The sequence below is a fragment of the Grus americana genome, chromosome 7 (genome assembly GCF_028858705.1).
Source record: "Grus americana isolate bGruAme1 chromosome 7, bGruAme1.mat, whole genome shotgun sequence".
Lineage (NCBI taxonomy): Eukaryota > Metazoa > Chordata > Aves > Gruiformes > Gruidae > Grus > Grus americana.
Genome location: NC_072858.1, coordinates 23,983,648 through 23,994,260, shown reverse-complemented (window position 1 = coordinate 23,994,260; position 10,613 = coordinate 23,983,648). Strand labels below are relative to the sequence as shown.

General features: G+C 42.4%; 1 protein-coding gene across 1 annotated transcript; it reads right to left on the bottom strand.

The window, feature by feature from the left end:
• Nucleotides 1-2,026: 2,026 nt before the first annotated feature.
• CHCHD1 (coiled-coil-helix-coiled-coil-helix domain containing 1) lies at nucleotides 2,027-5,131 on the bottom strand. Its single transcript, XM_054832216.1, has 3 exons — nucleotides 4,948-5,131; nucleotides 4,214-4,332; nucleotides 2,027-2,815 (listed from the first exon to the last, which is right to left on the bottom strand). Exons 1-3 carry the CDS (start codon nucleotides 5,087-5,089, stop codon nucleotides 2,702-2,704), a joined length of 375 nt encoding a protein of 124 aa, XP_054688191.1. The 5' UTR covers nucleotides 5,090-5,131; the 3' UTR covers nucleotides 2,027-2,701.
• Between the last annotated feature and the right edge of the window lie 5,482 nt (nucleotides 5,132-10,613).

Here is a 10,613-nt window from a genome sequence, read left to right as displayed (position 1 = left end):
CTCCCCCTGGTTTTCTGGCACATATAATGACATTTTTTGAGAGGTGGATCTCAGATTCTCGAAAGTTTCTCATGGCTACATGCCCCTCTCCAAAGCAGAGAGGAAGACCAAGAAGGAAATACCAGTATGACTATGGCAGTTTAGATAGGTAACATATCTAAAGATAAACAGATCTTGAACTTTCATGTGTGGGCAAGTTTGAAGTAGCTTTAAATACCTAAGTCCGCCATTTAACACAAATCACCTTCTCACCCTGATGTAAGCACAGTTCTGTAAGTCCACGATTCCCTACAGAGTCTTTGTCTTGATTTTTCCAGATTATTCTGAACAAGAAGTATCATCTTCTAAAATGCTCTTGGCTCTCTGGAATTCAACCTGTTTCTCCTGAGCTGGCAGGACTACGCTATTCATCAAAACCAGTTGGAATATCAATGCTTCCCCGTAAGAGATCTTCAGTGAAAGCCTAAAAAGAGAGGTAGCTAATAGCAATTATACCCAGAGCTGGTAGAATACTCAGGCTGTAAGGAACAGGAGTAAGATCAAGGAATTCCAGCAGATTTGCTTAAATCCTGTAAATCCGACTTAGGAGGGTAGAACAGCTAGTCAGCTTTTGTTTAATTCTTTCCCCACCACGCAATCACATACAGGTCTCTGCAGCAATGTTCTTAACCAGTGGGCTCAGCACCAGAACCCAGTTTTCTTATTCCCCAGCAACAGCATCATGGGGCGGTACAAGTCCTGAACTCAGAGAGGACAGTGTCATTCACTGCAGTTACGCACAAGAACTGTTAATGGAATGACCCCAAATATGAGCATGTCACAGAACACATTTATACGCCTGATAAAAGCTTAACGGTGAGATTCAGGGAAATGGCAGCAGCTCAAATTGCCAAGGACAATCAGTAGCTGGAAGATTTTTGGTTACAGCATGGGATTCTGAGCCAAAAGAACTGCTAGAGTACTTTTAAAAAAAGCACTGTAAAACCTGGGTGCATCTGAAAAGCATTCTCTTTCCTTCCTTCTTCCTCCAAATAAATGCATTCCTTTAAGCACTGGAAAACCTTAGCATAGTAATTTTAAGCTGACAGTAGACATGTAAAAGGTCAGAAAAAACCACAAACAACTGAGCTTGTGAAACTCACTGTGAAGCAGTAAAATCCAAAAATAGCTGTCCAGATTAGTGGGAGCTGCACAAAATTTTAAAAGCAAAACCAGAAAAGAATTAGTTTCTGTTACAGTCTCTTATATAATGAGACAGTTCTTCAGACACTAGAATTTGGTACATTAAGCATGGCTGCCAGCTTAAGAGGTGCAAAACTATACTTGTATTGCAAATTTTAATACAAAGAAAAAATACCATCTATAGAAGAGAATTTAGAATTCATCGGTTCCTCACTCCCAACTTAACTTGCCTCCTCCAGAAACAAAGAATTAGCAAGTAGATCTCCTTCTGAGAGAGCATCTTTTGGACTGAAAATGCAAAATGTCACCGACGTGTTTTCCTCTGCTTAGATGTGGACATCATGTTCTTACAGACCCCAAGACCTCTGAAAGACCTATTTATGCCACTGTAAGTAACAGTTAAATGAAAAATTGCTTCCATAACTTGAAAGCATACACTTGAACAATATTTGTGTGATGAACACGTACTAGCCTGGGGCTCCAGAGAAGTCAGCTCCAGCTCCATGCAAACTCTACAGTCACACCTGAGTAATCACACAATCTCTGTCTGCCCACTGTCCCTCTTACTCTTTGCTTTTTCTTTACACCCCAAAGAATTAGTGACATAAACGGTTATATTATTAGTTCTCTGACACACTGCATTTTTCTTAACAATTAAGTACTGCTACTAAAACAATAGGGACCTGCCTGCAGTTTTGTGGTACTCTAGTGAAAAATAACAAACCAAAACTAGTAATTACATTATTTCAGTATTAGTCCGTGTTTGAACTTTCTCTCCCCCATTTAGTTTTTTTACCAAAACAATGGAACGTTTTGTTGTAGATTATGAGTCACTCAAGCCAAACAACAGTCCTGCATTATTTTATTGTAGTACAGACAACATGATGGATCTGACATGGCACCATACCTGTCGCACCTGCAAATCACAAGCTTCTACACTAAAGTTGGATTTGACCCATACCAATGTATTGTGTCTTAACAAGGTATTTTGCTGGAGATTCCTTCGTCATTCTACAGCCTTCTTGTACAGCAGCAGGAATTGAAAACATTTCAAGAGGAACCAAATTGTGTATACATACATGTAGGAGTACCAGTCATGAGACTACTATCAATTTTAAGTTGGCTGAATGTCTGGGCCTGAGCACTTTTTGACAGCAGCTCAGAAGTTAGGCAGGAAGCTTGTATGTGAGAAAAAGTCCCCCCCTAACTGTTAGGAAAGGCGTTTACATGCATTCCTAGAAGATTTTATTTCACAGTGAGGACCTGACTCCACACTGTGGCTAGCTGAACAACACACCGCAGAAATCCTAAGACTGCAAGATCCAAGAATCTCATGAAGAAAGTCAGCTGATGGTCAAGGTGGGCGTTTTTTGCTCTGGAAACAAAGGCGCAGGCAGATCCATACAGCAGTGCTGACAGATACCACTTGACATCAAATGCTCACTCAACTCTACTCTTTGCTTTTTTGCCAAAGACTCCAACTTTAATTGCTTGTCCACAGTCCCTCTAGTAAAGCACATTATACGTAACGTGTGATCTGAGGAAACCTCCTCAGGAGCTTGTTCACTTTACTTGAAGATAAGTTTCCCCTGGGTGACAGGGTGTCCTCCTCATTTTGATCCTTGCGCTCCTTCTGAAAGAGAAAAAGAAACCTGAAAACATTACCTCTGATTATTTGCGGAGTTGATGCTCACCCCCAACGACTACAACTAACTAAACTGGGATGTTTCTTTCAGAAGAATGCAATTTCTTTAAGGAACATGTACAATAGCACTTGGCTCAATAATCACAAGGCTTTCAAAAGCTGATGACTTTTAAATGATGCAATTAATGACTGACTGATATCTTGTGAAGATTATATTCTTCCATATTCTTAGTTAACAATATTATAAACTTCCTGTAACAACATAGATTTTTTTCTTTTTACTTTCTGTTACTCACTTTGATTCTTTGTAATCTACCAAATAAATTGTGAACAATTTTTCATTTATGCTGTCAAACAGCAATAGTGAATTTATTAAATGATGGCACTGTTACTAAAAAAAAAAAAAGAAACTTGAGATCAGTTTAAGGACAAGTTTAGTACATATACTTACATTTAGTCTGCTTTTGAAGCTGACTTGATTTCAAATTTATCATATAGCTGGAAACCTCTAATTTCCAAACAATTTACTTTTCAAGAAAATGTCTAGCTTTCAAAGTCAGAAACAGCCTAAAAGAACTCCTAATTTTCAGAGAATCAAGAATGGCTGTAACTACCTCATGTATCCTAAAAATTCTGTTTGTTATGAGGATTACTGAAACCACCAGTTATTTCTCTACCACCTTGTCTCCACCCTCACCCCTGCAAGCACAGAACTATTTACCGATTTATGACAGACTGGAATTTGGGAATCCTAATTTACTACTCTCCCCCACTGCCTAGATAATGTAGGTATTGGACTGGCACCCGAGTCAACTATTTCTTAAGTTTATGAATCACAGCAGTTATGGAAACTTGCCTACACTGTAAATCTCCCCAATTACAATATAATCCACATATCACACCATAGAAATGACTGTTCTACATAACAGCTCCAAATTGTACTCTCATTCAGAACTATCATGTAATATGGAGAAGTGACTGTTATTGTTTCATTAGTGCTGAGACTTTAGAGATTTAAAACTGGAAGAAATCAGAAGCAATGGCCTAGGTTAGGACAGCAACTGAGCTCTACTTCAACAATTTGACAACAGAAAAAGGACTGGATGTGACTATCGTTTCATCCTTAGTTATAACATACCAAAAATCCAGTCCCTTACAGTCTTTTATTTTAATTCTAATTTAATTTTAATTTAATTTCTGCATTCAAAAAGGAAGGGCTGTATGTTTGATCTACATCATCCTACATCTCTCCTACAGTTCAAATGGGTTACAACACCAATCAAATTGTTCAGAGAACATTATTACTGTTGGCACACAAGAAATGACTGGGGGCTTCCTCCTTCCCTACTACTAGCCTTTTAAGAACACAAAAGAGGCCTTAATTACTTCTGCCTTTGCCACGCAGTCATAGAACATCCGGATCTCCTCGGCGCAAGCTGTATCGTTGAAGTCATTCTGTTTCCAGCAGGCCATCATTACTGACATCTCCGTAATGCATGTCGCCTCTGGAAGGGAAAGACACAACCAAAAATCTCCAGTGTTTGGGATTTCATGCTAACAGCCTCCACAGTATGTAAATCTCCGGAGAGAAGTTTAAGATAGGGTAGAGGCAGGTGAGAAAAAACAACACAGAAGTAAAGACCTCATCTTTATTTTGGGTGGAGAAGATGCCGGTAGCCCAAAGATTAGCACCACTGCAGCCGTCTAACATCTGATTGAATTACTAAGGTAAATGCTATACTGAGATGTAACAAAGTATTTTACATATGTGATTCACATACAGAATATCACGAGATGCAAATTTAGGGTTGTTGTATGAGAAAGTATTCTTCTCAAGAGAACCCGCGTGTGAGTCCTATGGCACGAACCAGGCCCCCTTCCCCTCCGAGCCCTGCAGAGCACAGGCGTTTCCAGCGCGAACTCGGCCCAGCCTGACACCAGCATGACCCTTCCCCGGGCACAGCGGCAGGAGAGCGATGGGACAGCTCCCGGGGACAGGGCCGGAGGGCCCACCGGCGGCAGGACCCCCCCCCACAGGGGCTGGGGGCCCGGACGCGCCTCCCCGGGGAGAAGGGGAGAGGTGGGGGGTGGCGTTTAACGGCCTGGCGCCGGCAACTCACCTCCCGCCTGCTCCCTGCGGTTCGCTACCTTGTTGGCCAGCACCAGCGGCCGGGTCGGGCGGAAAACGGGGGGCCGCTTCTTCTGCCGCCACTGCCCGGAGACCCAGCGGCTGACCCAGGCCGGGTAGACGGGCGCCGCCATGCTCTTTGCGACAGGCCGCGCGGCGAGCGGGACCCGCCTACCCGGCGGGCGCCTGCGCGGCCCGGGGCCGCCGCTGTCCGGGAGGGTTGCGCTGCTGCCGGCGGCCGTGCAGGGGCACCGGCAGGCTGACCACAGCCCTCGGGAGCCCGTCGTCCCGTTAAACGGCAAATCAGTCCGCTGGTGGAGTAACCTCGGCTTTCCTCCCCCATCCCGTTCTCCAGCCAAAGGCCGTGAAAATGGAACAGAAAACTCGGAGTTTCTGTGTTACGGGGAGCCACCCGATCACAACTGCAACAATTCGCATCCCAAAACGTTTTCTGCAGCAAACCTAACCAACCAAAGAGCACACACGCTTCAACCAGAGTAGAAAAAAATCATGATTGTTTCAACGAATTCAAATGGAACTTAAGAAATTCTTTTGCAAGTGCATGGAAACTTTCCTTGGTGCTTGAAGCTCAGCATCACTTTGCCCCCAGCCCTTTGTCTCTCTCCATTACATACTAACAGCTGGATCTCCCCCACATGGCTTACTGATCTTCCTACTGTATCTTCCAAGAAGATACCAAAACTGCTGCTTCTGAAACGGTGGTGGTGTTCTCACAGCCCCATGTGCGGTGGTGGAGAATCCTGTTGTTCCCAGAAGTTTCTTTGCCCGCGTAGGGTTTAAGGGCTCCAGAACCAGGGATTTATGTCCCCAGCTGAAAAGGCAGTAACACAGAGGGCACAGTAACGTTCCAAGGGCTGCGGTACAAACAGATTTCTGCACAGCATGAGGGACAAGGTAGATACAGGGAACTGAGGAATTAGGCATTGGAGTGGGGACCTAAAATACTGTCATATAGTAGTTACTACAGAAGCCATCTTACCACCGTCTGAGGGCTCCTTCAGGCACCAACAATTTCCCATGTCCACTGGAGGACGCAGGAAGAATCAGTTTTCTTCCAGAGGAAGGGCTGTATATGTTTGGAGTTCTCTGACCATATACAGAAGGCCAAACCAAAGATGCTGGGAACAATTTTTTTCTGCACAGCACATTGCTTTGGAGGAAAATATATTCAGCCTCCTAACTATAGACATAAAACCCAGAGCACTCCCCTTGCCGCTGCCTAGTCAAGGAACTTAACACCATGTTGGAAATCTTGTTACCTTGAGCTAAACATCACCAGACCTATACCAGAATATTCTCAGTATCATTACTAGAATTTACTGCATCAGTATCAATACTAGAATTTACTGCATCTGCAGACAATATATTCTGGTATGTCTGATTCTATAATTATTTTTGTGTTATTTTAAAAAGTATTTTCTTAAGAGTCCAATTTAAAGAGTATGAGAAGACATTTTCAAGTAAACAAAATATTTCTTTTGGCCCTCTTTAGGAGCAAATTTCCATCTCTTTAGGTCCAAATTCAAACAGTCTGTCTGGAAGTTCTGAAAACATTTTGGGAAGAAGGAAGTTTCTCTACTTCCATTTTTTCTGATGGGACAGGAAACAAGCTATCGTTCTAGTTTGGCTACCAGTGGAGGAGGAGGAAAACAAGCTGACACCTTCAAATTAGGCTAGAGGGCTTGCATCCTGCAACTCTAAACATTAGAGATCTTGCAAATTCAAGACAGGGAGATGAAGTACTTATCAGTATTCCAGTTCACGTGAGGTTCAGCTGCTCTTGTGTTTGCCTCTTCCAGTTCCCCCTTTTGATATCTACCTTTCCCTGCTGCATTTGCCTGCTGCAATTACTAACTAGACTTGCACAAGAACAATAAAAAGGAGAGACGCAAATACTAGGACATAAGAGCAGCTGAACTGCACTCCCTGTAAATCAAGCTCCCTTTTTCCAAATTACATTAGCTAATGGTAGCAGCACCTTCAGGTACATTCACCTTCAAAAGCTGATCTCTCTTTTAAGCTATTCCAAGAAAAATGGGGGGGGGGGAGAGGAGGGGAGGCTGAGAAAGGCAAGCTACACAAGGAGAATTGTAATACCTTCCTGTCATTTACTGCTCTCTGCATTAGAAGCTTTTTTTTTTTTTTTTTTGCATTCAGCCTGGGATTGGAGCATCAGCCTAAGAAATTCCTGAGCAGACAGAATAGAGTACGTGATGGTGTCTGCACACACCATGCAGAGATGTCTGAAGCAAGACACAAACATTCATTTTAAGGGAGAATGTGGAACTACAGAAGAGGGGTGTTACTCGACAGCCGAGTCTCTCCATAGCCTGTATTTTGTCCTGCTGATAGCACAGAGACATTCATGGATGGGACAGGAGCACCGACTTTTCAGGGTCAGTGAGAAACCCAACTCCCTCAACACACTGACGAGTGAACCCCACAGATGTTTCATTGTGAATCCTGGATGCACAACTGTAAAGAACATGTAAAATTCTAACTGCATTTACAACTTCTTTACTTGAATCAACACAGTTAAAACTGAATCTTAGCCTGTGTTTCAGCTAGTCATAACCAAAATGAACCACAGAGATTAAACTATTGGTATTAGATTTGGAAAGAATCTATATCACAACTGTAATAAGGGCCAGTTATGATGCTACAGTAAATGCTATGCCACAATTAAATAAAATGCTAACAATGCTGTAATAAAATACACCTGTAAAATGAGACTGTTGTCTTAAATACCTCTTTAAGAGGTGAGAAATTATACCATGGATCTTTTGCTTTCTGGAGTAACTATGTAAAACCTCCAGACACTGCCTAAAAACAATTAGGGGATGAAGCTAAGAAATCAGTTGTATTTGGAGAAATGAATAGAGTTGATATCCATGTCTTTCTGAACTGCTTGGATCCAGCTTTCAGGTAAATTCCAGTATTTTCACCCAAGTTTATCCTGAATGCCCCAATTCTTCTCATACAACTTCATAATACCCTCACCTACCACAATTTATTCTCAGCTGTCTCACACTGACCTCCTAAAACTCCAATTTAATTGGAGATGCTTTAAAAGTTAAGGCATCTCCACTTTAACTTCAGTAGTGAAACTAACTCATTTGCTAAGATTCCAGTCGGTTCAGACTTACTCCTGTCTGCTGAGCTATTGTGTTTGGACAGTATTAGCACTTAATGCACTTACTAGCACAAATGCATTCATTAGCACAATGACAGACAATGTCTATTCTGATGTCACCCCCTGCCCCAACTCCAATGCTAGTCTACCTTACCCTGAGCTATGTCAATCAGGTCAGCCACCCTGCATTATTCTGTCCACCTGACTAGCTCTGAGCTGCCATCCCTAATCCTCTACTCCCACATCTATTCAAACCCAGCCCATTTCCACTGGAAATTATCTGATGCCTCCTTATTTGCTCAGAGATGCCACAAAGTATCATGATCTGCTCTGATCCATTCCAAGATCCCCAGAACCATCTCTAGCCAAGACAATTCAGCATTAGATATGTCTTTTCTGCAGGAAAGAATGTATACAACAGCATACAAATTAAGATGCGAGTCGTGTCACAGCGCTGGAACAAATTCTGCAGCTCCATTCTTCTCCACCCTTCCTAATCTCTCTGCAGGGCCATGTATCTCACTGCCAGCTCTGAGACACTGCATCATAAGAGAACTGCAGTTTGTTAAAGCCTGACAGAGGGTTTGGCTCAGCTGGTCATATCACTAAAAGGATTTTGTTTCTGATTAATTTCAACCTGTCAGTAGAGGTCTCTGGGCGGAATGAAGGAACCTGCCACCCTGTATGTTTCCGATTAATACAACTTCTCAGAAGGTGCCTGGAGACCCATCAACAATCTTAATTAAATCCAACCAAATGGATGACAGCTAATCATTAAGGGAGTGGCTCTCTCGGGACAATGGCTGAAGAGTGCTTATGCAAGGATGGTGCGGGAGGCAGATGGCTGCTTGTCTAACATAGCAAAGCCTGTTTAAACAGTGATGTCCCCGATGACAGTGTTTCAATTCAATTTATTCTGTTCCCAGTCCTTTAGGAGTTATCTGTTCTTCCACGTCAGTTAAAACTACCCTCTGCCAAGGTGCAAGAGGGGCATTTCTGCTGTGATTCTCTCCCCCTGCTGCACTTTGCAGGGAAAGAATCTCATTCTCCTTTCCCTCCAAACATACACACCCCACTGTTGGCTCTCGTTCTACTTACCATCACAGAGGACCCAGAGATCCTTCATTTGAAAATTACTACAGTGAGAGAAATAAGAAAAGGTGATTCTTTTTCAGTTCTAGAAGTTACCAATGTTAGGTATCAAATCAATATTCTTCAGTGAAGTTATTTGCTTCCTAGAAATTGCAGTCCTCGCTAAAGGACAGAAAACATAGACTACTAGGTTCAGTAAATAAAATACCCAGCTTCTTCCTGACAAAATAGGCAGCACCTGGTATCACTGATTTGGCAGGAGAATGAGAACTTTAGCTTGTCCAATGTAATGAATGGATTGGTAGAGTTTTAACCTTCTGGCAGACATTTGTTTCTCCTCTCTCACCTCTCAGAGGGCATAAACTTATCCTAACTTGTCAAGTCAATTCTGAGACACAGTATCAATAGAATCTACTAGTGTTTCATATGAGCAGTAATGAGGAGATACCTATTTTTAGAACATTAATGCTAGTGCATAAAGCTATCCTGATGGCTTTGAAACCCTCCCTCTAGTCACAGAGTAAACAGGCAAAATGCATGACAAGCAGTGAAGTGACTCACCCTTGTTAGTAGAAGCCTGCCGAATGGTTTACAGAGGTAATCTCTTTATCATCCTCAATATTTGGTATCTTTGCTAAAATTCATGATTAGTCTCAGTTGCATGTTTTTATGAATATGGGTGCCTGCACTGTAAGAACTTGCTTAAGAAAGATGTTGGATACACCATTGATTCTGAGTATCATATAAGCTTTCCAGTAGTCACAACAGGAGCAATGACATTCAGCCACTGTCTAGCTGGTTTGCATTTAAAGCAGTGAAGTGGCAAATCCAGTTAACAGTCAAGAACAAAAATCAGAAACCTTTTTCCAAAATATTAATAGTTACTGCAGTGACCTTCCTCCTTGTCTGCATTCATGTATTTGCATTACTAAAAAGACAGCTAGGATCGTAAATTGAAATCACTTTGGCTAAGACTGGCAGTAGTCTTTGGACATTATATAGCAATCCTTTCAAATGCATTATTACGTAAATTAATCACAAACTCTTCAAGGGTACGAGACCCAGCTTCTCATCCTGCCTCCTCCAAGTAACAGGAGAGAGATGAAAGCAAAGCCCTGGTGGGAGAACCACCTTTATTCAACACTTTGCAGTCCTTGCTGTGCTGAGAAGTGGGTGTTGTGAAGGTCAGTCAGCAGCCTGGAACAGAACTGTGACCACAACTCTTTAGTCAGCTAGGGAGGATTCCAGCCTCTCCTGCCCCTGAGGAGTTTGCCTGGCAGCTATACGAGTTACTCACACTATGCACTGGAAGAAATATTCCAGCCTTTAAGTTTTGTGCACCATTTACAATAAGTGAAACACATTTAGTATATTACTATAGTCAACAGACACACTGTTTATAAATCATGGAC